Raw genomic sequence first — 27,575 nt, 5'->3', positions numbered from 1 at the left:
ATTAACTGCATGGTTAAGGTTAGGTATTAAGGTTAGGTATTAACTGCATGGTTAAGGTTAGGTATTAAGGTTAGGTATTAACTGCATGGTTAAGGTTAGGTATTAACTGAATGGTTAAGGTTAGGTATTAAGGTTAGGTATTAACTGAATGGTTAAGGTTAGGTATTAACTGAATGGTTAAGGTTAAGTATTAACTGAATGGTTAAGGTTAGGTATTAACTGAATGGTTAAGGTTAGGTATTAACTGAATGGTTAAGGTTAGGTATTAAGGTTAGGTATTAACTGCATGGTTAAGGTTAGGTATTAAGGTTAGGTATTAACTGCATGGTTAAGGTTAGGTATTAAGGTTAGGTATTAACTGCATGGTTAAGGTTAGGTATTAACTGAATGGTTAAGGTTAGGTATTAAGGTTAGGTATTAACTGCATGGTTAAGGTTAGGTATTAACTGAATGGTTAAGGTTAAGTATTAACTGAATGGTTAAGGTTAGGTATTAAGGTTAGGTATTAACTGACTGGTTAAGGTTAGGTATTAACTGAATGGTTAAGGTTAAGTATTAACTGAATGGTTAAGGTTAGGTATTAACTGAATGGTTAAGGTTAGGTATTAACTGAATGGTTAAGGTTAGGTATTAAGGTTAGGTATTAACTGCATGGTTAAGGTTAGGTATTAAGGTTAGGTATTAACTGCATGGTTAAGGTTAGGTATTAAGGTTAGGTATTAACTGCATGGTTAAGGTTAGGTATTAACTGAATGGTTAAGGTTAGGTATTAAGGTTAGGTATTAACTGCATGGTTAAGGTTAGGTATTAACTGAATGGTTAAGGTTAAGTATTAACTGAATGGTTAAGGTTAAGTATTAACTGAATGGTTAAGGTTAGGTATTAAGGTTAGGTATTAACTGACTGGTTAAGGTTAGGTATTAACTGAATGGTTAAGGTTAGGTATTAAGGTTAGGTATTAACTGCATGGTTAAGGTTAGGTATTAACTGAATGGTTAAGGTTAAGTATTAACTGAATGGTTAAGCTTAGGTATTAACTGAATGGTTAAGGTTAGGTATTAAGGTTAGGTATTAACTGCATGGTTAAGGTTAGGTATTAACTGAATGGTTAAGGTTAAGTATTAACTGAATGGTTAAGGTTAGGTATTAACTGAATGGTTAAGGTTAGGTATTAAGGTTAGGTATTAACTGACTGGTTAAGGTTAGGTATTAACTGAATGGTTAAGGTTAGGTATTAAGGTTAGGTATTAACTGACTGGTTAAGTTTAGGTATTAACTGAATGGTTAAGGTTAGGTATTAACTGAATGGTTAAGGTTAGGTATTAACTGAATGGTTAAGGTTAGGTATTAAGGTTAGGTATTAACTGACTGGTTAAGGTTAGGTATTAACTGAATGGTTAAGGTTAGGTATTAACTGAATGGTTAAGGTTAGGTATTAAGGTCAGGTATTAACTGAATGGTTAAGGTTAGGTATTAAGGTTAGGTATAACTGACTGGTTAAGGTTAGGTATTAACTGAATGGTTAAGGTTAGGTATTAAGGTTAGGTATTAACTGCATGGTTAAGGTTAGGTATTAACTGAATGGTTAAGGTTAAGTATTAACTGAATGGTTAAGGTTAGGTATTAACTGAATGGTTAAGGTTAGGTATTAAGGTTAGGTATTAACTGACTGGTTAAGGTTAGGTATTAACTGAATGGTTAAGGTTAGGTATTAAGGTTAGGTATTAACTGACTGGTTAAGTTTAGGTATTAACTGAATGGTTAAGGTTAGGTATTAACTGAATGGTTAAGGTTAGGTATTAACTGAATGGTTAAGGTTAGGTATTAAGGTTAGGTATTAACTGACTGGTTAAGGTTAGGTATTAACTGAATGGTTAAGGTTAGGTATTAACTGAATGGTTAAGGTTAGGTATTAAGGTCAGGTATTAACTGAATGGTTAAGGTTAGGTATTAAGGTTAGGTATAACTGACTGGTTAAGGTTAGGTATTAACTGAATGGTTAAGGTTAGGTATTAACTGAATGGTTAAGGTTAGGTATTAAGGTTAGGTATTAACTGAATGGTTAAGGTTAGGTATTAAGGTTAGGTATTAACTGACTGGTTAAGGTTAGGTATTAACTGAATGGTTAAGGTTAGGTATTAACTGAATGGTTAAGGTTAGGTATTAACTGAATGGTTAAGGTTAGGTATTAAGGTTAGGTATTAACTGACTGGTTAAGGTTAGGTATTAACTGAATGGTTAAGGTTAGGTATTAACTGAATGGTTAAGGTTAGGTATTAAGGTCAGGTATTAACTGAATGGTTAAGGTTAGGTATTAAGGTTAGGTATAACTGACTGGTTAAGGTTAGGTATTAACTGAATGGTTAAGGTTAGGTATTAACTGAATGGTTAAGGTTAGGTATTAAGGTTAGGTATTAACTGAATGGTTAAGGTTAGGTATTAAGGTTAGGTATTAACTGACTGGTTAAGGTTAGGTATTAACTGAATGGTTAAGGTTAGGTATTAACTGAATGGTTAAGGTTAGGTATTAAGGTTAGATATTAACTGACTGGTTAAGGTTAGGTATTAAGGTCAGGTATTAACTGAATGGTTAAGGTTAGGTATTAAGGTTAGGTATAACTGACTGGTTAAGGTTAGGTATTAACTGAATGGTTAAGGTTAGGTATTAAGGTTAGGTATTAACTGAATGGTTAAGGTTAGGTATTAAGGTTAGGTATTAACCGAATGGTTAAGGTTAGACAGTAAGGTTAGGTATTAACTGAATGTTAAGGTCAGGTATTAAGGTTAGGTATTAACTGACTGGTTACGGTTAGGTATTAACTGAATGGTTAAGGTTAGGTATTAAGGTTAGGTATTAACTGACTGGTTAAGATTAGGTATGAACTGAATGGTTAAGGTTAGGTATTAACTGACTGGTTAAGGTCAGGTATTAACTGACTGGTTAAGGTTAGATATTAAGGTTAGGTATTAACTGCATGGAAGTCGCTCTGGATAAGAGCGTCTGCTAAATGACTTAAATGTAAATGTTAAGGTTAAGTATTAACTGAATGGTTAAGGTTAGGTATTAACTGAATGGTTAAGGTTAGGTATTACGGTTAGGTATTAACTGCATGGTTAAGGTTAGGTATTAACTGACTGGTTAAGGTTAGGTATTAACAGAATGGTTAAGGTTATGTATTAAGGTTAGGTATTAACTGACTGGTTAAGGTTAGGTATTAACTGAATGGTTAAGGTTAGGTATTAACTGCATGGTTAAGGTTAGGTATTAACTGCATGGTTAAGGTTAGGTGTTAACTGAATGGTTAAGGTTAGATACTAAGGTTAGGTATTAAGTGAATGGTTAAGGTTAGACATTAACTGAATGGTTAAGGTTAGGTATTAAGGTTAGGTATTAACTGAATGGTTAAGGTTAGGTATTACGGTTCGGTATTAACTGACTGGTTAAGGTTAGGTATTAACTGAATGGTTAAGGTCAGGTATTAACTGAATGGTTAAGGTTAGGTATTAACTGAATGGTTAAGGTTAGATATTAAGGTTAGGAATTAACTGAATGGTTAAGGTTAGATATTAACTGATTGGTTAAGGTTAGAAATTAACTGAATGGTTAAGGTTAGGAATGAACCGAATGGTTAAGGTACGGTATTAAGGTTAGGTATTAACTGAATGGTTACGGTTAAGTATTAACTGAATGGTTAAGGTTAAGTATTAACTGAATGGTTAAGGTTAGGTATTCACTGAATGGTTAAGGTTAGGTATTAAGGTTAGGTATTAACTGACTGGTTAAGGTTAGGTATTAACTGAATGGTTAAGGTCAGGTATTAACTGAATGGTTAAGGTTAGGTATTAACTGAATGGTTAAGGTTAGGCATTAACTGAATGGTTAAGGTTAGGTATTAAGGTTAGGTATTAACTGAATGGTTAAGGTTAGGTATTAAGGTTAGGTATTCACTGAATGGTTAAGGTTAGGCATTAACTGAATGGTTAAGGTTAGGTATTAACTGAATGGTTAAGGTTAGGTATTAAGGTTAGGTATTAACTGAATGGTTAAGGTTAGGTATCAAGGTTAGGTATTCACTGAATGGTTAAGGTTAGGTATTAAGGTTAGGTAATAACTGAATGGTTAAGGTTAGGTATTAACTGAATGGTTAAGGTTGGGTATTAACTGAATGGTTAAGGCTAGTTATTGACTGAATGGTTAAAGTTAGGTATTAACTGAATGGTTAAGGTTAGGTATTAAGGTTAGGTATTAACTGAATGGTTAAGGTTAGGTATCAAGGTTAGGTATTCACTGAATGGTTAAGGTTAGGTATTAAGGTTAGGTATTAACTGACTGGTTAAGGTTAGGTATTAAGGTTAGGTATTAACTGAATGGTTAAGGTTAGGTATTAACTGAATGGTTAAGGTTAGGTATTAAGGTTAGGTATTAACTGAATGGTTAAGGTTAGGTATCAAGGTTAGGTATTCACTGAATGGTTAAGGTTAGGTATTAAGGTTAGGTATTAACTGACTGGTTAAGGTTAGGTATTAAGGTTAGGTATTAACTGACTGGTTAAGGTTAGGTATTAACTGAATGGTTAAGGTTAGGTATTAACTGAATGGTTAAGGTTAGGTATTAAGGTTAGGTATTAACTGAATGGTTAAGGTTAGGTATTACGGTTCGGTATTAACTGACTGGTTAAGGTTAGGTATTAACTGAATGGTTAAGGTCAGGTATTAACTGAATGGTTAAGGTTAGGTATTAAGGTTAGGTATTAACTGAATGGTTAAGGTTAGGTATCAAGGTTAGGTATTCACTGAATGGTTAAGGTTAGATATTAAGGTTAGGTATTAAGTGAATGGTTAAGGTTAGGCATTAACTGAATGGTTAAGGTTAGGTATTAAGGTTAGGTATTAACTGAATGGTTAAGGTTAGGTATTAACTGAATGGTTAAGGTTAGGTATTAAGGTTAGGTATTAACTGAATGGTTAAGGTTAGGTATCAAGGTTAGGTATTCACTGAATGGTTAAGGTTAGGTATTAAGGTTAGGTATTAACTGACTGGTTAAGGTTAGGTATTAAGGTTAGGTATTAACTGACTGGTTAAGGTTAGGTATTAACTGAATGGTTAAGGTTAGGTATTAAGGTTAGGTATTAACTGAATGGTTAAGGTTAGGTATCAAGGTTAGGTATTCACTGAATGGTTAAGGTTAGGTATTAAGGTTAGGTATTAACTGACTGGTTAAGGTTAGGTATTAACTGAATGGTTAAGGTTAGGTATTAACTGAATGGTTAAGGTTAGGTATTAACTGAATGGTTAAGGTTAGGTATTAAGGTTAGGTATTAACTGAATGGTTAAGGTTAGGTATTAACTGAATGGTTAAGGTTAGGTATTACGGTTCGGTATTAACTGACTGGTTAAGGTTAGGTATTAACTGAATGGTTAAGGTCAGGTATTAACTGAATGGTAAAGGTTAGGCATTAACTGAATGGTTAAGGTTAGGTATCAAGGTTAGGTATTCACTGAATGGTTAAGGTTAGATATTAAGGTTAGGTGTTAAGTGAATGGTTAAGGTTAGGCATTAACTGAATGGTTAAGGTTAGGTATTAAGGTTAGGTATTAACTGAATGGTTAAGGTTAGGTATTAACTGAATGGTTAAGGTTAGGTATTAAGGTTAGGTATTAAGTGAATGGTTAAGGTTAGACATTAACTGAATGGTTAAGGTTAGGTATTAAGGTTAGGTATTAACTGAATGGTTAAGGTTAGGTATTACGGTTCGGTATTAACTGACTGGTTAAGGTTAGGTATTAACTGAATGGTTAAGGTCAGGTATTAACTGAATGGTTAAGGTTAGGTATTAACTGAATGGTTAAGGTTAGATATTAAGGTTAGGAATTAACTGAATGGTTAAGGTTAGATATTAACTGATTGGTTAAGGTTAGAAATTAACTGAATGGTTAAGGTTAGGAATTAACCGAATGGTTAAGGTACGGTATTAAGGTTAGGTATTAACTGAATGGTTAAGGTTAGGTATTAAGGTTAGGTATTAACTGAATGGTTAAGGTTAGGTATCAAGGTTAGGTATTCACTGAATGGTTAAGGTTAGGTATTAAGGTTAGGTATTAACTGACTGGTTAAGGTTAGGTATTAAGGTTAGGTATTAACTGAATGGTTAAGGTTAGGTATTAACTGAATGGTTAAGGTTAGGTATTAAGGTTAGGTATTAACTGAATGGTTAAGGTTAGGTATCAAGGTTAGGTATTCACTGAATGGTTAAGGTTAGGTATTAAGGTTAGGTATTAACTGAATGGTTAAGGTTAGGTATTAACTGAATGGTTAAGGTTAGGTATTAACTGAATGGTTAAAGTAATCCCTCTCACCCCCCCTCCCCCTGAAAAGATTTAGATGCACTACTGTTCCACTGGAGGTCATAAGGTGAATGCACCAATTTGTAAGTCGCTCTGGATAAGAGCGTCTGCTAAATGACTTAAATGTTAAATGTAAATGTAAGGTTAGGTATTAAGGTTAGGTATTAACTGAAAGGTTAAGGTTAGGTATTAACTGAATGGTTAAGGTTAGGTATTACGGTTCGGTATTAACTGACTGGTTAAGGTTAGGTATTAACTGAATGGTTAAGGTCAGGTATTAACTGAATGGTTAAGGTTAGGCATTAACTGAATGGTTAAGGTTAGGTATTAAGGTTAGGTATTAACTGAATGGTTAAGGTTAGGTATCAAGGTTAGGTATTCACTGAATGGTTAAGGTTAGATATTAAGGTTAGGTGTTAAGTGAATGGTTAAGGTTAGGCATTAACTGAATGGTTAAGGTTAGGTATTAAGGTTAGGTATTAACTGAATGGTTAAGGTTAGGTATTAACTGAATGGTTAAGGTTAGGTATTAAGGTTAGGTATTAACTGAATGGTTAAGGTTAGGTATCAAGGTTAGGTATTCACTGAATGGTTAAGGTTAGATATTAACTGAATGGTTAAGGTTAGGTATTAAGGTTAGGTATTAACTGAATGGTTAAGGTTAGGTATTAACTGACTGGTTAAGGTCAGGTATTAACTGAATGGTTAAGGTCAGGTATTAACTGAATGGTTAAGGTTAGGTATTAACTGAATGGTTAAGGTTAGGTATTAAGGTTAGGTATTAACTGAATGGTTAAGGTTAGGTATTACGGTTCGGTATTAACTGAATGGTTAAGGTTAGGCATTAACTGAATGGTTAAGGTTAGGTATTAAGGTTAGGTATTAACTGAATGGTTAAGGTTAGGTATCAAGGTTAGGTATTCACTGAATGGTTAAGGTTAGATATTAAGGTTAGGTATTAAGTGAATGGTTAAGGTTAGGCATTAACTGAATGGTTAAGGTTAGGTATTAAGGTTAGGTATTAACTGAATGGTTAAGGTTAGGTATTACGGTTCGGTATTAACTGACTGGTTAAGGTTAGGTATTAACTGAATGGTTAAGGTCAGGTATTAACTGAATGGTTAAGGTTAGGTATTAACTGAATGGTTAAGGTTAGGTATTAAGGTTAGGTATTAACTGAATGGTTAAGGTTAGATATTAAGGTTAGGTATTAACTGACTGGTTAAGGTTAGGTATTAAGGTTAGGTATTAAGGTTAGGTATTCACTGAATGGTTAAGGTTAGGTATTAAGGGGATAGTTAAGGTCAGGTTAGATATTACGGTTTGGGATATCACATCACTCTGTCTTTAAACTAAAATATAAAAAACAACTTTCTATTGCTGGATTTGAGCTTGCAATCTTTGGAATCAGAGGCAAATGCTTATGTCTACCATCCCCATCCCAACACCCAAACCTACTTGAAGGTAACAGAATGGTTAAGGTTAGGTATTAACAAGCACACTATCCACCATCCCCGTCCCAACACCCTAGAAACACCCAAACCTACTTGAAGGTAACAGCCCCCCTAGTGGCCGGTTCCACATCATCCCCCAACATCCTCTGACATGGATGGACAAATATTAAAAAATAAATTGTATCACGGGTGACCAAGCTGTGTTTTTGTAACATACCTCTCCAGACAGATGGAGGACTTGACACGGTTTCTCCCCAGAGCTCTTCTACTGTGTTCAATCTGTAACCATCAAACACACACACACACACACACACACACACACACACACACACACACACACACACATACACACACACACACACACACACACACACACACACACACACACACACACACACACATACACAAACACACACACACACACACACACACACACACACAACACACACACACACACACACACACACACACACACATACACAAACACACACACACACACACAAACACACACACACAAACACACACACACATACACACACACACACATACACATACACATACACACACACATACACAAACACACACACAAACACACACACACATACACAAACACACACACACACATACACAAACACACACATACACACACAAACACACACACATACACACACACAGTCAGACAGTCAAACAGTTTAGGGTTAGGAATGTTTGTTTGTTATACCTAACCCTAACCCTGTTATACCGGTATTAGAAACAGTATTTGTTATGTTGAGATGTTTACCTCTCTCTTGTAGTGGTCAGCGTTCTGGTCTGAAGAGAGGAGGAGGAGTAAGTGGTAGGAGGAGGAGGAGACAGTGAGAGGAGGAGGAGACAGTGAGAGGAGGAGGATGAGACAGTGAGAGGAGGAAGAGGAGACAGTGAGAGGAGGAGGAGGAGACAGTGAGAGGAGGAGGATGAGACAGGGGGACGAGGAGGAGGAGACAGTGAGAGGAGGAGGAGGAGACAGTGAGAGGAGGAGGATGAGACGGGGACGAGGAGAAGGAGACAGTAAGAGGAGGAGGAGGCGACAGGGGGAGGAGGAAGAGACAGGGGGACGAGGAGGAGGAGACAGTGAGAGGAGGAGGAGGAGACAGTGAGAGGAGGAAGAGGAGACATTTAGAGGTGAGAGGAGACAGTGAGGAGGGGGAGGAGGGAGAGGAGAAGGAGGGAGAGACAGTGAGGAGGGAGAGGAGAAGGAGGGAGAGAGAGTCTAGTGAGTAGTCATAATAAACATATTGGGGTTGTCATTTGTAAATGCAGTCAGTGTTAGTCATTATTGTAACTATAGTTGGTGTTACTATGGTGACGACAGACAGTGTAAGTTAGTATGGTGACCGGGTGTTTGTTCTCTGTTAGGAACACTTACTATGGACCTCGCGTGCAGCACCAGAGAGACGATAGTGAGAGATATAAAAGAGAAGGAGAGAGACATAGAGAGATAGAGAGAGAGAGAGAAGGGGCGAGAGGAGAGATGAGATAGAGAGATAGAGAGAAGAGATGAGATAGAGACATGGAGAGATAGAGAGAGGGGAAAAGAGGAGATAGAGACATGGAGAGATGAGGAGATAGAGACATAGAGAGATAGAGAGAGAGAGAGAAGGGGCGAGAGGAGAGATGAGATAGAGACATGAAGAGATAGAGAGAGAGGGGAAAAGAGGAGATAGAGACAAGGAGAGATAGAGAGAGGGGGTGAGAGGAGAGAGGAGAGAGGAGAGAGGAGATAGAGACATGGAGAGATAGAGAGGGGGAAAGAAAGATGGAGAGAGAAAGAGAAAAGAGGAGATAGAGACATGGAGAGGGGGAAAGAAAGATGGAGAGAGAAAGAGGAAAGAGACATGGAGATAGAGACATGGAGAGATAGAGGGGGAAAGATGAGAGAGAAAAGGGGAGTGAGGAGAGAGGAGATAGAGACATGGAGAGAGAAGATAGAGACATGGAGAGATAGAGAGGGGGAAAGAAAGATGGAAAGAGGAGAAAGAGATAGAGAGGGGGAAAGAAAGATGGAAAGAGGAGATAGAGATAGAGAGAGAGGGGAAAGAGGAGAGAGAAAGGGGGAGTGAGGAGAGAGGAGATAAAGACATGGAGAGATAGAGAGGGGAACGGGGAGAGAGGAGATAGAGACATGGAGAGATAGAGAGGGGGAAAGAAAGAGAGAGCAAAATGGAAAGAGAGAGAGAAAAGAGGAGAGAGGAGATGGAGAGATAGAGAGATGGAGAGATAGAGAGGAGAAAGAGAAGATGGAGACATGGAGAGATAGATGGAGAAAGAAAGATGGAGAGAGGGAGAAAGAGGAGATAGAGACATGGAGAGATGAGGAGATAGAGACATGGAGAGATAGAGAGAGGGAGAGAGGAGGAGAGAGAAGAGAGGAGAGAGGAGAGAGGAGATAGAGACATGGAGAGATAGAGAGGGGGAAAGAAAGATGGAGAGAGAAAGAGGAGATAGAGACATGGAGAGAGGAGAGGGGGAAAGAAAGATGGAGAGAGAAAGAGGAAAGAGGAGATAGAGACATGGAGAGATAGAGGGGGAAAGATGAGAGAGAAAAGGGGAGTGAGGAGAGAGGAGATAGAGACATGGAGAGAGAAGATAGAGACATGGAGAGATAGAGAGGGGGAAAGAGGAGATAGAGACATGGAGAGAGAGGGGGGAAAGAAAGATGGAAAGAGGAGATAGAGACATGGAGAGATAGAGAGAGAGGGTGAAAGAGGAGAGAGAAAGGGGAGTGAGGAGAGAGGAGATAAAGACATGGAGAGATAGAGAGGGGGAACGAGGAGAGAGAGATAGAGACATGGAGAGAGGAGATAGAGACATGGAGAGACAGAGAGAGGGGAAAGAGGAGAGAGAAAGGGGAGTGAGGAGAGAGGAGATAAAGACATGGAGAGATAGAGAGGGGGAACGAGGAGAGAGGAGATAGAGACATGGAGAGATAGAGAGGGGGAAAGAGGAGAGAGGAGAGCAAAATGGAAAGAGGAGAGAGAAAAGAGGAGAGAGGAGATGGAGAGATAGAGAGAGGGAAAGAGGAGAGAAGAGATAGAGACATGGAGAGATAGAGAGGGGGAAAGAAAGATGGAGAGAGAGAGAGAGGAGATAGAGAGACATGGAGAGATAGAGATGGAGAGAGGAGAGATAGAGAGAGAGGGGAAAAGAGGAGATAGAGACATGGAGAGATGAGGAGATAGAGACATAGAGAGAGAGAGAGAAGGGGCGAGAGGAGAGATGAGATAGAGACATGAAGAGATAGAGAGGGAAAAGAGGAGATAGAGACAAGGAGAGATGAGGAGATAGAGACATGGAGAGATAGAAAGAGGGGGTGAGAGAAGAGAGGAGAGAGGAGAGAGGAGATAGAGACATGGAGAGATAGAGAGGGGGAAAGAAAGATGGAGAGAGAAAGAGGAAAGAGGAGATAGAGACATGGAGAGGGAAAGAAAGATGGAGAGAGAAAGGAAAGAGGAGATAGAGACATGGAGAGATAGAGGGGAAAGAGGAGAGAGAAAAAGGGGAGTGAGGAGAGAGGGAGATAGAGACATGGAGAGAGGAGAGGGAAAGAAAGATGGAGAGAGAAAGAGGAAAGAGGAGATAGAGACATGGAGAGATAGAGGGGGAAAGAGGAGAGAGAAAAGGGGAGTGAGGAGAGAGGAGATAGATAGAGACATGGAGAGATAGAGAGGGGGAAAGAAAGATCGAAAGAGGAGATAGAGACATGGAGAGATAGAGAGGGGGAAAGAAAGATGGAAAGAGGAGATAGAGACATGCAGAGATAGAGAGAGAGGGGGAAAGAGGAGAGAGAAAGGGGGAGTGAGGAGAGAGGAAAGACATGGAGAGATAGAGAGGGGGAACGAGGAGAGAGGAGATAGAGACATGGAGAGATAGAGAGGGGGAAAGAGGAGAGAGGAGAGCAAAATGGAAAGAGGAGAGAGAAAAGAGGAGAGAGGAGATGGAGAGATAGAGAGAGGGAAAGAGGAGAGAAGAGATAGAGACATGGAGAGATAGAGAGGGGGAAAGAAAGATGGAGAGAGAGAGAGAGAGAGGAGATAGAGAGACATGGAGAGATGGAGAAAGAAAGATGGAGAGAGGGAGAGATAGAGAGAGGGGAAAAGAGGAGATAGAGACATGGAGAGATGAGGAGATAGAGACATAGAGAGAGAGAGAAGGGGCGAGAGGAGAGATGAGATAGAGACATGAAGAGATAGAGAGAGGGGGTGAGAGGAGAGAGAAGAGAGGAGAGAGGAGAGAGGAGGTAAGAGGAAGAGAGAAGAGAGAGGAGAGAGGAGATAGAGACATGGAGAGACAGAGAGCGGGAAAGAGGCGAGAGGAGATAGAGACATGGAGAGATAGAGAGGGGGAAAGAAAGATGGAGAGAGAAAGAGGAAAGAGGAGATAGAGACATGGAGAGAGGAGAGGGGAAAGAAAGATGGAGAGAGAAAGAGGAAAGAGGAGATAGAGACATGGAGAGATAGAGAGAGGGGGGAAAAGAGGAGAGAGAAAAGGGGAGTGAGGAGAGAGGAGATAGAGACATGGAGAGAGGAGATAGAGACATGGAGAGACAGAGAGAGAGGGGGAAAGAGGAGAGAGAAAGGGGAGTGAGGAGAGAGGAGATAAAGACATGGAGAGATAGAGAGGGGGAACGAGGAGAGAGGAGATAGAGACATGGAGAGATAGAGAGGGGGGAAGAGGAGAGAGGAGAGCAAAATGGAAAGAGGAGAGAGAAAAGAGGAGAAAGAGATGGACATGGAGAGATAGAGAGGGGGAAAGAAAGATGGAGAGAGAGGAGATAGAGACATGGAGAGATAGAGATGGAGAAAGAAAGATGGAGAGAGGGAGAGATAGAGAGATACATGGAGAGAGGAGAAAGAGAAATAGAGAGAGAAAACAAAAGAGAAAGTGAGAGAGAAGGACAGAGAGAAGGAGATAATTTAGTTTTATTACTGAGCAACATGTTTCAGGTCTGAGTGGTTATTGAGGTCTGTGGTCAGAGTTACAGGTTACTGACCAGTGCGACTCGGGAGCTGAGGACGTTGCATCTCTCAGGTCCCAGATCCAACACGTCAAATGCCCCCGGCTGCAACACACACACACACACACACTTTATTTATTTTTATTTCACCTTTATTTAACCAGGTAGGCCAGTTGAGAAGAAGTTCTCATTCATAACTGCGACCTGGCCAAAATAAAGCAAAGCAGTGCGAGAGAGGGTCCAGATTGTCCAGCTGTTTTGTAGGGGTCCATATTGTCCAGCTGATTTGTAGGGGTCCAGATTGTCCAGCTGATTTGTAGGGTCCAGATTGCCCAGCTGATTTGTAGGGTCCAGATTGCCCAGCTGATTTGTAGGGTCCAGATTTCCCAGCTGATTTGTAGGGTCCAGATTGCCCAGCTGATTTGTAGGGGTCCAGATTGTCCAGCTGATTTGTAGGGTCCAGATTGTCCAGATGTTTTGTAGGGGTCCAGATTGTTCAGCTGTTTTGTAGGGGTCCATATTGTCCAGCTGATTTGTAGGGTCCAGATTGTCCAGCTGATTTGTAGGGTCCAGATTGTTCAGCTGATTGGTAGTGTCCAGATTGCCAGATGTTTTGTAGGGGTCCAGATTGCCCAGCTGATTTGTAGGGGTCCATATTGTCCAGCTGATTTGTAGGGTCCAGATTGTCCAGATGTTTTGTAGGGGTCCAGATTGTTCAGCTGTTTTGTAGGGGTCCATATTGTCCAGCTGATTTGTAGGGTCCAGATTGTCCAGCTGATTTGTAGGGTCCAGATTGCCCAGCTGATTTGTAGGGGTCCATATTGTCCAGCTGATTTGTAGGGTCCAGATTGTCCAGATGTTTTGTAGGGGTCCAGATTGTTCAGCTGTTTTGTAGGGGTCCATATTGTCCAGCTGATTTGTAGGGTCCAGATTGTCCAGCTGATTTGTAGGGTCCAGATTGCCCAGCTGATTTGTAGGGTCCAGATTGTCCAGCTGATTTGTAGGGTCCAGACTCTCCAGCTGATTTGTAGGGTCCAGATTGTCCAGCTGATTTGTAGGGGTCCAGATTGTTCAGCTGATTTGTAGGGTCCAGATTGCCCAGCTGATTTGTAGGGGTCCAGATTGCCCAGCTGATTTGTAGGGTCCAGATTGTCCAGCTGATTTGTAGGGTCCAGATTGTCCAGCTGATTTGTAGGGGTCCATATTGCCCAGCTGATTTGTAGGGTCCAGATTGTTCAGCTGATTTGTAGGGTCCAGATTGTCCAGCTGATTTGTAGGGTCCAGATTGCCCAGCTGATTTGTAGGGTCCAGATTGCCCAGCTGTTTTGTAGGGGTCCAGATTGTCCAGCTGATTTGTAGGGTCCAGATTGTTCAGCTGATTTGTAGGGTCCAGATTGCCCAGCTGTTTTGTAGGGGTCCAGATTGTTCAGCTGTTTTGTAGGGTCCAGATTGTTCAGCTGTTTTGTATGGTCCAGATTGTCCAGCTTGCAACTCCACCCCCTTTGGCGGTTCTATGTTGTCGGAAAATGTTATAGTTAGGAATGGAAATTTCACGATTTTTGGTGGCCTTCCTAAGCCAGGATTCAGACACGGCTAGGCCATCTGGGTTGGCAGAGTGTGCTAAGGCAGTGAATAAAACAAACTTAGGGAGGAGGCTTCTAATGTTAACGTGCATGAAACCAGGCTTTTACGGTTACAGAAGTCAACAAATGAGAGCGCCTTGGGAATAGGAGCGGTGCAGGGGGCTGCAGGGCCTGGGTTAACCTCTACATCACCAGAGGAACAGAGGAGGAGTAGGATAAGGGTACGGCTAAAGGCTATAAGAACTGGTTGTCTAGTGCATTCAGAACAGAGAGTAAAAGGAGCAGGTTTCTGGGCACGGAAGAATGGATTCAAGGCATAATGTACAGACAAGGGTATGGTAGGATGTGAGTACAGTCGAGGTAAACCTAGGCATTGAGTAGCGATGAGAGAGGTTTTGTCTCTAGAGGCACCAGTTAATGTGGTCACCGCATGTGTGGGGAGTGGAACAAAAGGCCTAGCTAAGGCATATTGAGCATGGCTTGAGGCTCTACAGTGAAATAAGACAATAATCACTAACCAAAACAGCAATAGACAAGGCATATTGACATTAGGGAGAGGCATGTGTAGCAGAGTGAATATCGGGTCAGGTGAGTAGCAATAGATGACTCAGGGAGCCAATTTATTAGTGCTACTACGCTAGGCTAGCTGGAGACACAGCGATTCAGTAGTGCTACTACTCTAGGCGAGCTGGAGACACAGCGATTCAGTAGTGCTACTACTCTAGGCGAGCTGGAGACACAGCGATTCAGTAGTGCTACTACGCTAGGTGAGCTGAAGACACAGCGATTCAGACAGCTAGCAGGCCGGGGATAGCAGATGGGCCTCTGGGGACGTCGCGACGGAAGACCCTGTTGAAACCACCTCAGACGGTTATGTCGACAGACCAGTCGTGATGGATCGTCGGGGCTCCGTGCCGACCTTAAAGGGTCTAGGCCAATTGGCAAACGAGGTATTGTAGCCCAAGAATTGGCTGATGAACCTCTTCGGCTAGCCAGGAGATGGGCCTAGCTTGAGGCTAGCTCCAGGCTAACTGGTGCTTGCTTCAGGACAGAGACGTTAGCCAGGAATAGCCACTCGGATAGCAGCTAGCCAGCTGCGATGATCTGGTGTAAAGGTTCAGAACTTGCAGTAGGAATCCGGAGATGTGGTAGACAAAAAGCAGTCCGATAATCTCTGGGTATATCGCGCTGTGCAGACTGGCAGGAATTGACCGGGCTGAGGCTGGCTGATGTCCATGTTAACGGTGATGATCGCTAGCAGTGGCTAACTGGCTAGTAGCTAGTTAGCTGGCTAGCTTCTGGTGAGGGGTTCCGGTTCTAAAGTGTAATAAATAGCAGATCCGTACCACATTGGGTGAGGCGGGTTGCAGAGAGCATGTTCAGTCCGTAGATGGAAATTGAGATTAGAAACATATACAAAATATATATGAAGAAAACAAAGAAAATTATATTTTCAGTCATGGCCAAAAGTTTTGAGAATGACACAAATATTAATTTTCACAAAGTCTGCTGCTTCGGTGTCTTTAGATATTTTTGTCAGATGTTACTATGGAATTGTTATGGGATTTTTATGAATAATGCTTAATTGTGTATACATTTAGCTTAGAACTATAACTAAACAGAATACTACTCTGTTACTGTATGAATGTATGAATCTTATTATAATCATAACACTGAATATAATATGTGTAGTTTTAGTCAAGAATTAGAACAAGGACTTTCTGTTCCTACCCAGGGAGGGAAGAGACCTTGGGCTGGTAGTAGATGGAATACTGTGTTCCTTACAGGACATCCTGTTCCTACCCAGGGAGGGAAGAGACCTTGGGCTGGTAGTAGATGGAATACTGTGTTCCTTACAGGACATCCTGTTCCTACCCAGGGAGGGGAGAGACCTTGGGCTAGTAGTAGATGGAATACTGTGTTCCTTACAGGACATCCTGTCCCTACCCAGGGAGGGGAGAGACCTTGGGCTGGTAGTAGATTGTTTAACAGGTGGTAGACAATGTGAGAAGGCTTGTGAACTATATTGCCGTTGTATCTGAGAGGAGGAGGGACATTTATGATGAAATGTGAGGTATATAAACCAATGTACATGGTATTATGACCAGAGCTCTCGCGAATAAACGCCTTAGGCTAATTTTGTTTGACTGGTCTCTGTCTATTTTATACAAATAAGAACCTTACAGATTCTTAGAAACTGACAGAGTGTTTTAATTGAATTGGTTAATGAACACATAAGAACTATGTGAATTCATCTAACGGGAATACTGAAGTATACTGAAGTATAATTACAAGCATTTCATAAGTGTCAAAGGGCCTTTATTGACAATTACATGAAGTTGATGCAAAGACTCAATATTTGCAGTGTTGACCCTTCTTTTTCAAGACCTCTGCAGTCAATTAACTTCTGGGCCACATCCTGACTGATGCCAGCCCATTCAATGAACTTCTGGGCCACATCCTGACTGATGGCAGCCCATTCAATGAACTTCTGGGCCACATCCTGACTGATGGCAGCCCATTCAATTCACTTCTGGGCCACATCCTGACTGATGGCAGCCCATTCAATTCACTTCTGGGCCACATCCTGACTGATGGCAGCCCATTCAATTAACTTCTGGGCCACATCCTGACTGATGGCAGCCCAGTCAATTAACTTCTGGGCCACATCCTGACTGATGGCAGCCCATTCAATGAACTTCTGGGCCACATCCTGACTGATGGCAGCCCATTCAATGAACTTCTGGGCCACATCCTGACTGATGGCAGCCCATTCAATTAACTTCTGGGCCACATCCTGACTGATGGCAGCCCATTCAATGAACTTCTGGGCCACATCCTGACTGATGGCAGCCCATTCAATGAACTTCTGGGCCACATCCTGACTGATGGCAGCCCATTCTTGCATAATCAACGCTTGGAGTTTGTCAGAATGTGTAGGTTTTTGTTTGTCCACCCGCCTCTTGAGGATTGACCACAAGTTTTCAGTGGGATTAATGTCTGGGGAGTTTCCTGGCCATGGACCCAAAATATCGATGTTTTGTTCCCCAAGCCACTTAGTTAGTTCAGTGAAAATGACTTTACCTCAGTCCTCAGCAGTCCAATCCTTGTACCTTTTGCAGAAAAAAAAAATTCTGGAGAGAAGTGGCTTCTTTGCTGCCCTTCTTGAGACCAGGCCATTCTCCAAAAGTCTTTGCCTCACTGTGCGTGCAGATGCACTCACACCTGCCTGTTGCCATTCCTGAGCAAGCTCTGTAGTGGTGGTGCCCCGATCACGCAGCTGAATCAACTTTAGGAGACAGCTTGCTTGCTGGACTTTCTTGCGCGCCCTGAAGCCTTCTTTACAACAATTGAACTGCTCTCCTTGAAGTTCTTGATGATCCGATAAATGGTTGATTTAGGTGCAATCTTACTGGCAGCAATATCCTTGTCTGTGAAGCCCTTTTTGTGCAACGCAAGGACGACAGCACGTGTTTCCTTGCAGGTAACCATGGTTGACAGAGGAAGAACAATGATTCCAAGCACCACCCTCCTTTTGAAGCTTCCAGTCTGTTATTCGAACTCAATCAGCATGACAGAGTGATCTCCAGCTTTGTCCTCGTCAACACTCACACCTGTGTTAAAGGGATAATCACTGACATGAGGTCAGCTGGTCCTTTTGTGGCAGGGCTGAAATGCAGTGGAAATGTTTTTTGCAATTCAGTTAATTTGCATGGCAACGAGGGACTTTGCAACTAATTGCAATTCATCTGATCACTCTTCATAACGTTCTGGAGTATATTCAAATTGCCATCATACAAACTGAGGCAGCAGACTTTGTGAAAATTAATATTTGTCATTCTCAAAACTTTTGGCCACGACTGTACACGGGACAAGACAATAACAGAAGTTCAACTGCTACGCCATCTTGGTCAGCTGACACACACACACACACACACACACACACACACACACACACACACACACACACACACACACACACACACACACACACACACACACACACACACACACACACACACACACACACAGTCAGCTCTGAGAGAGAGTGTGAGCACTTAGCCCTGCTCATGTTTTCCACTCTATTTCCTCCATCTTTATTCCCTCCATTATCTCTCTCCACTCCTCTGCACTCTCTTTTCCTCCGCTCCTCCTCTTTAATTCATGAGAATTAAGGAACAGAAGAGAAAGTGCACCCTCCCCTCCACTCTCTCCTGCTCTCCCTCTATACCCTCTCTCCTCCTCTCCCTCAACTCCACTCTCTCCTCCCCTCACTGCTCCTCCTTGTCTCTATACCCCCTCCCTCCCTCCCTCTCCTCACTCCCCTTATATATTTTTTCTGGTCTGGGTCTGGGTTAGACTGGTCTGGGTTAGACTGATCTGGTCTGGGTTAGACTGATCTGGTCTGTAGTAGTACTACTAGTATAGTAGTAGTAGTAGTAGTAGTAGCAGTATAGCAGTAGTATCAGTGTAGTAGTAGTAGTAGTAATAATAGTAGTCCAGTAGTAGTAAAGTAGTAGCGCAGTAGTAGTATAGTAGTAGTAATATTAGCTGTATAGTTATAGTAGTATAGTAGTAGTAACATAAGTAGTATAGTAGTAGTATAGTATTAATATTAGTAGTATAGTAGTATAGTAGTAATATTAGTAGTATAGTAGTAGTAGTACGAGTAGTATGGTAGTAGTAATATTGGTTGTATAGTGGTATAGTAGTATAGTAGTAGCAGTGCAGTAGCAGTAGTGTTAGTAGTATGCCGATGGTAGTATAGTAGTAGTAATATTAGTAGTATAGTAGTAGTAGTAATATTAGTAGTAGTAGTAGTAGTCTAGTAGTGGTAATATTAGTAGTATAGTAGTAGCAGTACAGTAGTAGTAATATTAGTCAAATTAGTAGTAGTATAAATAGTAATAGTCGTAGTGTAGTAGTAGTAGTAGTAGTAGTAGTAGTAGTCATAATATAGTCATAGTGTAGGAGTAGTAGTAGTAGTCATAGTATAGTCGTAGTATAGTAGTAGTAGCAGTAGAAATAGTAATAGCCATAGTGTAGTAGTAGTCATAGTGTAGCCATAGTGTAGTAGTAGTCATAGTGTAGTCATAGTGTAGTAGTAGTCATAGTGTAGTCATAGTGTAGTAGTAGTAGTTGTCTAGTAGTAGTGGAAGCATAGTAGTAGAAATAGTCATAGTTGTAGTATAGTAGTAGTCAAGTAGTAGTATAGTAGTAGTAATATTAGTACCCATAGTAGTAGTAACAGTAGTAGCAGTATAGTAATAGTAATATTTGTAAAATTAGTAGTAGTAGTAGTAGCAGTAGTAGTAGTAATACTTACAGTAGTAGTGTTAGAATAGTAGTATAAGTAGTAGCAGTACTTGTAGTAGTAGTAGTATTAGTAGCAGCAGTAGTATAGTAGTAATATTGGTAGTAGTAGTCATAGTTGTATTATAGTAGTCTGGTAGTATTATAGTAGTAGTATAGCAGTAATATATTAGTATTATAGTAGTAGTATAGTAGTATTATAGTAGTAGCCATAGTTGTATTATAGTAGTATAGTAGTGGTATCATGGTAGTAGTATAGTAGTAGTAGTGATAGTTGTATTATAGTAGTATAGTAGTAGTATAGTGGCGGTATTCATAGGTGTATTATAGCAGTATACTAGTAGTATAGTAGTATAGTGGTAGTATAATAGTAGTATAGTAGTATTACAGTAGTAGTATAGTAGTAGTAGCCATAGTTGTAGTATAGTAGTATAGTGGTAGTATAATAGTAGTATAGTAGTATTACAGTAGTAGTATAGTAGTAGTCATAGTAGTAGTATAGTAGTAGTATAGTAGCAGTATAGTAGCAGTATAGTAGAAGTAGTCATAGTCCAAGTACAGTAGCAGCATAGTAGTATATTGGTAGTATAATAGTAGTATAGTAGTAGTATAGTAGTAGTAGTCATAGTTGTATTATAGTAGTATAGTAGTAGTATAGTAGTAGTAGTCCTAGCTGTATTATAGTAGTATAGTAGTAGTATCTTAGTAGTATAGTAGTAGTATAGTGGTAGTATAGTAATAGTATCTTAGTAGTATGGTAGTAGTGTAGTAGTAGTATAGCGGTAGTATGGTAGTCTTATGGTAGTAGTGTAGTAGTAGTAGTCATAGTTGTATTATAGTAGTATAGTAGTAGTATAGTAGTAGTATAGTAGTAGTATCTTAGTAGTATAGTAGTAGTATAGTGGTAGTATAGTAGTAGTATGGTAGTAGTGTAGTAGTAGTAGTCATAGTTGTATTATAGTAGTATAGTAGTAGTATAGTAGTAGTATAGCGGTAGTATGGTAGTATTATGGTAGTAGTGTAGTAGTAGTAGTCATAGTTGTATTATAGTAGTATAGTAGTAGTATAGTAGTAGTAGTCATAGTTGTATTATAGTAGTATAGTAGTAGTATAGTAGTAGTATCTTAGTAGTATAGTAGTAATATAGTGGTAGTATAGTAGTAGTATAGTAGTAGTATAGTAGTAGTGTAGTAGTAGTCATAGCAGTATAAGAGTAGTATAGTAGTAGTATAGTAGTAGTATAGTAGTAGTATAGTAGTAGTCATAGCAGTATAATAGTAGTATAGTAGTAGTATAGTAGTAGTATAGTAGTAGTATAGTAGTAGTATAGTAGTAGTCATAGCTGTATTATAGTAGTATAGTAGTAGTATCTTAGTAGTATAGTAATAGTATAGTAGTGGTATAGTGGTAGTATAGTGGTAGTAGTCATAGCTGTATTATAGTAGTATAGTAGTAGTATAGTAGTAGTAGTCATAGTTGTATTATAGTAGTATAGTAGTAGTATAGTAGTAGTATAGTAGTTGTATTATAGTAGTATAGTAGTAGTAGTCATAGCTGTATTATAGTAGTATAGTAGTAGTATAGTGGTAGTATAGTAGTAGTAGTCATAGCTGTATTATAGTAGTATAGTAGTAGTATAGTAGTAGTATAGTAGTAGTATCTTAGTCATATAGTGGTAGTATAGTGGTAGTATAGTGGTAGTATAGTAGTAGTATAGCGGTAGTATTATAGTCAGTATAGTAGTAGTATAGTAGTAGTATAGTAGTAGTAGTATAGTAGTAGTATAGTAGTAGTATAGTAGTAGTATCTAGTAGTAGTATAGTAGTAGTATAGTGGTAGTATAGTAGTAGTATAGTAGTAGTATAGTGGTAGTATAGTATTTACACATGGTTTGTTGATCAGCCAGTAGGCTTGCTCCTGACACTGGTAGTATTATGGCAGTAGTGTAGTAGTAGTAGTCATAGCTGTATTATAGTAGTATAGTAGTAGTATCTTAGTAGTATAGTGGTAGTATAGTAGTAGTATAGTGGCATATTTACACATGGTTTGTTAGTCAGCCAGTAGGCTTGCTCCTGACACTCCAGAACGATACGGTCAGCCTTCCTTCTCTGCTTAGAGGCCCTGCACACACACAGAGAGAGAGACACACAGGGTTAAGAGAGGTGAGTGTGTGTTTGTGTGTCTGAGTGTGTCTGAGTGTGTGTGTGTAGTTACCTGAGCTGTTCTCTAGCCTGCATCACCACAAAGTCCCAGGTGTGGTTAATCTTCTTGTGCAGGATGCTGTAGTTCTCCTGAAGAGGAGAGGGGATGAGAAGGACAGGAGGACGGTTAGTGATCCTACTGATGGACAGACAGATAGTGGAGATAGGAAAGGTGTACTAAAGGTTTAGGAAAGGTGTACTAAAGGTTTAGGAAAGGTTTACTAAAGGTTTAGGAAAGGTTTAGGAAAGGTTTAGGAAAGGTTTACTGAAGGTTTAGGAAAGGTGTACTAAAGGTTTGGGAAAGGTTTACTAAAGGTTTAGGAAAGGTTTAGGAAAGGTTTACTAAAGGTTTAGGAAACGTTTACTGAAGGTTAGGGTTTAGTAAAGGGTTAATACAGGTTTAGTAAAGGGTTAATACAGGTTTAGTAAAGGTATAATGGTAGTATTAGTAAAGGTATAGTTAATACAGGTCTAGTAAAGGTTTAGTAAAGGGTTAATACAGGTTTAGTAAAGGTCTAGTAAAGGGTTAATACAGGTTTAGTAAAGGGTTAATACAGGTTTAGTAAAGGTTTAGTAAAGGGTTAATACAGGTTTAGTAAAGGGTTAGGTTTAGTAAGGGTTAATACAGGTTTAGTAAAGGGTTAATACAGGTCTAGTAAAGGGTTAGTAAAGGTTTAGTAAAGGGTTAATACAGGTTTAGTAAAGTAAAGGGTTAATACAGGTCTAGTAAAGGGTTAGTAGTAATACAGGTTTAGTAAAGGGTTAATACAGGTTTAGTAAAGGGTTTTAGTAAAGGTTAATACAGGTTAGTAAAGGGTTAATACAGGTTTAGTAAAGGGTTAATACAGGTTTAGTAAAGGGTTAATACAGGTTTAGTTTAGTAAAGGGTTAATACAGGTCTAGTAAAGGGTTAATACAGGTTTAGTAAAGGGTTAATACAGGTTTAGTAAAGGGTTAATACAGGTTTAGTAAAGGTTTAGTTAATACAGGTTTAGTAAAGGGTTAATACAGGTCTAGTAAAGGGTTAATACAGGTTTAGTTTAAAGGGTTAATACAGGTCTAGTAAAGGGTTAATACAGGTTTAGTAAAGGGTTAATACAGGTTTAGTAAAGGGTTAATACAGGTTTAGTAAAGGTTTAAAAGGGTTAATACAGGTCTAAAGGTTAGTAAAGGGTTAATACAGGTTTAGTAAAGGGTTAATACAGGTTTAGTAAAGGGTTAGTACAGGTTAGTAAAGGTTAATACAGGTTTAGTAAAGGGTTAATACAGGTTTAGTAAAGGGTTAATACAGGTTTAGTAAAGGGTTAATACAGGTTTAGTAAAGGGTTAATACAGGTTTAGTAAAGGGTTAATAGTAGGTTTAGTAATACAGGTTTAGTAAAGGGTTAATACAGGTTTAGTTAATACAGGTCTAGTAAAGGGTTAGTAAAGGTTAATTTTAGTAAAGGGTTAATACAGGTTTAGTAAAGGGTTAATACAGGTCTAGTAAAGGGTTAATACAGGTTAGTAAAGGGTTAATACAGGTCTAGTAAAGGGTTAATACAGGTTTAGTAAAGGGTTAATACAGGTTAGTATTAATACAGGTTTAATTAGTAAAGGTTTAATACAGGTCTAGTAAAGGTTTAGTAAAGGGTTAATACAGGTTTAGTAAAGGGTTAATACAGGTAGTAAAGGTCTAGTAAAGGGGGTTAATACAGGTTTAGTAAAGGGTTAATACAGGTTTAGTAAAGGGGTTAATACAGGTCTAGTAAAGGGTTAATACAGGTTTAGTAAAGGGTTAATACAGGTTTAGTAAAGGGTTAATACAGGTCTAGTAAAGGTTTAGTAAAGGGTTAATACAGGTTTAGTAAAGGGTTAATACAGGTCTAGTAAAGGTTTAGTAAAGGGTTAATACAGGTTTAGTAAAGGGTTAATACAGGTTTAGTAAAGGGTTAATACAGGTTTAGTAAAGGGTTAATACAGGTTTAGTAAAGGGTTAATACAGGTTTAGTAAAGGGTTAATACAGGTTTAAAGTTAATACAGGTTTAGTAAAGGGTTAGTAAGGTTAATAGTAAAGGTTAATACAGGTAGTAAAGGGTTAATACAGGTTTAGTAAAGGGTTAATACAGGTTTAGTAAAGGGTTAATACAGGTTTAGTAAAGGGTTAATACAGGTTTAGTAAAGGGTTAATACAGGTTTAGTAAAGGGTTAATACAGGTTTAGGTTTAAAGGTTAATAGGTAAAGGGTTAATACAGGTTTAGTAAAGGGTTAATACAGGTTTAGTAAAGGGTTAATACAGGTTTAGTAAAGGGTTAATACAGGTCTAGTAAAGGGTTAATACAGGTTTAGTAAAGGGTTAATACAGGTTTAGTAAAAAGGGTTAATACAGGTTTAGTAAAGGGTTAATACAGGTCTAGTAAAGGGTTAATACAGGTTTAGTAAAGGGTTAATACAGGTTTAGTAAAGGGTTAATACAGGTTTAGTAAAGGGTTAATACAGGTTTAGTTAAACAGGTTTAGTAAAGGGTTAATTAATACAGGTTTAGTAAAGGTTTAGTAAAGTTAATACAGGTTTAGTAAAGGGTTAAAAGGGTACAGGTTTAGTAAAGGGTTAATACAGGTTTAGTAAAGGTTAATACAGGTTAGTAAAGGGTTAATACAGGTTTAGTAAAGGGTTAATACAGGTCTAGTAAAGGGTTAATACAGGTTTAGTTAATACAGGTTTAGTAAAGTTAATACAGGTTTAGTAAAGGGTTAATACAGGTTTAGTAAAGGGTTAATACAGGTTTAGTAAAGGGTTAATACAGGTTTAGTAAAGGGTTAATACAGGTTTAGTAAAGGGTTAATACAGGTTTAGTAAAGGGTTAATACAGGTTAGTAAAGGGTTAATACAGGTTTAGTAAAGGGTTAATACAGGTAAAGGGTTAGGTAAGGTTTAGTAAAGGGTTAATACAGGTTTAGTAAAGGGTTAATACAGGTCTAGTAAAGGGTTAATACAGGTTTAGTAAAAGGGTTAATACAGGTTTAGTAAAGGGTTAGTAAAGGTTTAGTTAAAGGGTTAATACAGGTCTAGTAAAGGGTTAATACAGGTTTAGTAAAGGGTTAATACAGGTTTAGTAAAGGGTTAATACAGGTCTAGTAAAGGGTTAATACAGGTTTAGTAAAGGGTTAATACAGGTTTAGTAAAGGGTTAATACAGGTTTAGTAAAGGGTTAATACAGGTTTAGTAAAGGGTTAATACAGGTTTAGTAAAGGGTTAATACAGGTTTAGTAAAGGGTTAAAAGGGTTAATACAGGTTTAGTAAAGGGTTAATACAGGTTTAGTTAATACAGGTTTAGTAAAGGGTTAATACAGGTTTAGTAAAGGGTTAATACAGGTTTAGTAAAGGGTTAATACAGGTTTAGTAAAGGGTTAATACAGGTTTAGTAAAGGGTTAATACAGGTTTAGTAAAGGGTTAATACAGGTTAGTAAAGGGTTAATACAGGTTTAGTAAAGGTTAATACAGGTTTAGTAAAGGGTTAATACAGGTTTAGTAAAGGGTTAATACAGGTTTAGTAAAGGGTTAATACAGGTCTAGTAAAGGGTTAATACAGGTTTAGTAAAGGGTTAATACAGGTTTAGTAAAGGGTTAATACAGGTTTAGTAAAGGGTTAATACAGGTTTAGTAAAGGGTTAATACAGGTTTAGTAAAGGGTTAATACAGGTTTAGTAAAGGGTTAATACAGGTTTAGTAAAGGGTTAATACAGGTTTAGTAAAGGGTTAATACAGGTTTAGTAAAGGGTTAATATAAGGTTTAGTAAAGGGTTAATACAGGTTTAGTAAAGGGTTAATACAGGTTTAGTAAAGGGTTAATACAGGTTTAGTAAAGGGTTAATACAGGTTTAGTAAAGGGGTTAGTAAAGGTTTAGTAAAGGGTTAATACAGGTTTAGTAAAGGGTTAATACAGGTTTAGTAAAGGGTTAATACAGGTTTAGTAAAGGGTTAATACAGGTTTAGTAAAGGGTTAATACAGGTTTAGTAAAGGGTTAATACAGGTTTAGTAAAGGGTTAATACAGGTCTAGTAAAGGGTTAATACAGGTTAGTAAAGGGTTAATACAGGTCTAGTAAAGGGTTAATACAGGTTTAGTAAAGGGTTAATACAGGTTTAGTTAAAGGTCTAGTTTAATACAGGTTTAGTAAAGGGTTAATACAGGTCTAGTAAAGGGTTAATACAGGTTTAGTAAAGGGTTAATACAGGTTTAGTAAAGGGTTAATACAGGTTTAGTAAAGGGTTAATACAGGTCTAGTAAAGGGTTAATACAGGTTAGTAAAGGGTTAATACAGGTTTAGTAAAGGGTTAATACAGGTTTAGTAAAGTTAATACAGGTTAGTAAAGGGTTAATACAGGTCTAGTAAAGGGTTAATACAGGTCTAGTAAAGTTTAGTAAAGGGTTAATACAGGTCTAGTAAAGGGTTAATACAGGTTTAGTAAAGGGTTAATACAGGTTTAAAGTAAAGGGTTAATACAGGTCTAGTAAAGGGTTAATACAGGTCTAGTAAAGGGTTAATACAGGTTTAGTAAAGGGTTAATACAGGTTTAGTAAAGGGTTAATACAGGTTTAGTAAAGGTCTAGTAAAGGGTTAATACAGGTTTAGTAAAGGGTTAATACAGGTCTAGTAAAGGTTTAGTAAAGGGTTAATACAGGTTTAGTAAAGGGTTAATACAGGTTTAGTAAAGGGTTAATACAGGTTTAGTAAAGGGTTAATACAGGTCTAGTAAAGGGTTAATACAGGTTTAGTAAAGGGTTAATACAGGTCTAGTAAAGGGTTAATACAGGTTTAGTAAAGGGTTAATACAGGTTTAGTAAAGGGTTAATACAGGTTTAGTAAAGGGTTAATACAGGTCTAGTAAAGGGTTAATACAGGTCTAGTAAAGGGTTAATACAGGTCTAGTAAAGGGTTAATACAGGTTTAGTAAAGGGTTAATACAGGTTTAGTAAAGGGTTAATACAGGTCTAGTAAAGGTCTAGTAAAGGTTTAATACAGGTCTAGTAAAGGGTTAAGTAAAGGGTTAATACAGGTCTAGTAAAGGGTTAATACAGGTTTAGTAAAGGTTAATACAGGTTTAGTAAAGGGTTAATACAGGTTTAGTAAAGGGTTAATACAGGTTTAGTAAAGGGTTAATACAGGTTTAGTAAAGGGTTAATACAGGTTTAGTAAAGGGTTAATACAGGTTTAGTAAAGGGTTAATACAGGTTTAGTAAAGGGTTAATACAGGTCTAGTAAAGGGTTAATACAGGTTTAGTAAAGGGTTAATACAGGTTTAGTAAAGGGTTAATACAGGTCTAGTAAAGGTCTAGTAAAGGTTTAATACAGGTCTAGTAAAGGGTTAATACAGGTCTAGTAAAGGGTTAATACAGGTTTAGTAAAGGGTTAATACAGGTTTAGTAAAGGGTTAATACAGGTTTAGTAAAGGGTTAATACAGGTTTAGTAAAGGGTTAATACAGGTTAGTAAAGGGTTAATACAGGTTTAGTAAAGGGTTAGTAAAGGGTTAATACAGGTTTAGTAAAGGGTTAATACAGGTTTAGTAAAGGGTTAATACAGGTTTAGTAAAGGGTTAATACAGGTCTAGTAAAGGGTTAATACAGGTTTAGTAAAGGGTTAATACAGGTCTAGTAAAGGGTTAATACAGGTTTAGTAAAGGGTTAATACAGGTTTAG

The 27,575-nt window shown here is 38.6% G+C and overlaps 1 protein-coding gene across 1 annotated transcript in view; it reads right to left on the bottom strand.

Moving 5' to 3' along the window:
- The window catches only part of rgs11 (regulator of G protein signaling 11), a 77,684-nt gene that overhangs the window by 44,552 nt on the left and 5,557 nt on the right, over positions 1-27,575 (bottom strand). The window contains exons 2-6 of the mRNA XM_065000818.1: positions 21,904-21,980; positions 21,729-21,810; positions 12,830-12,898; positions 8,582-8,605; positions 8,018-8,079 (exon numbers count right to left, since the gene is read on the bottom strand). Coding sequence (XP_064856890.1) covers positions 8,018-8,079; positions 8,582-8,605; positions 12,830-12,898; positions 21,729-21,810; positions 21,904-21,926 — 260 coding nt within the window. The 5' untranslated portion in view covers positions 21,927-21,980. The remainder of the gene's footprint in view (positions 1-8,017; positions 8,080-8,581; positions 8,606-12,829; positions 12,899-21,728; positions 21,811-21,903; positions 21,981-27,575) is intronic.

Source organism: Oncorhynchus nerka, linkage group LG15, assembly GCF_034236695.1.
Source record: "Oncorhynchus nerka isolate Pitt River linkage group LG15, Oner_Uvic_2.0, whole genome shotgun sequence".
In the NCBI taxonomy this organism is placed as follows: Eukaryota; Metazoa; Chordata; class Actinopteri; order Salmoniformes; family Salmonidae; genus Oncorhynchus; species Oncorhynchus nerka.
The sequence above is the reverse complement of the archived record's forward strand: the minus strand, read 5'-3'. Positions and strand labels throughout refer to the sequence as shown.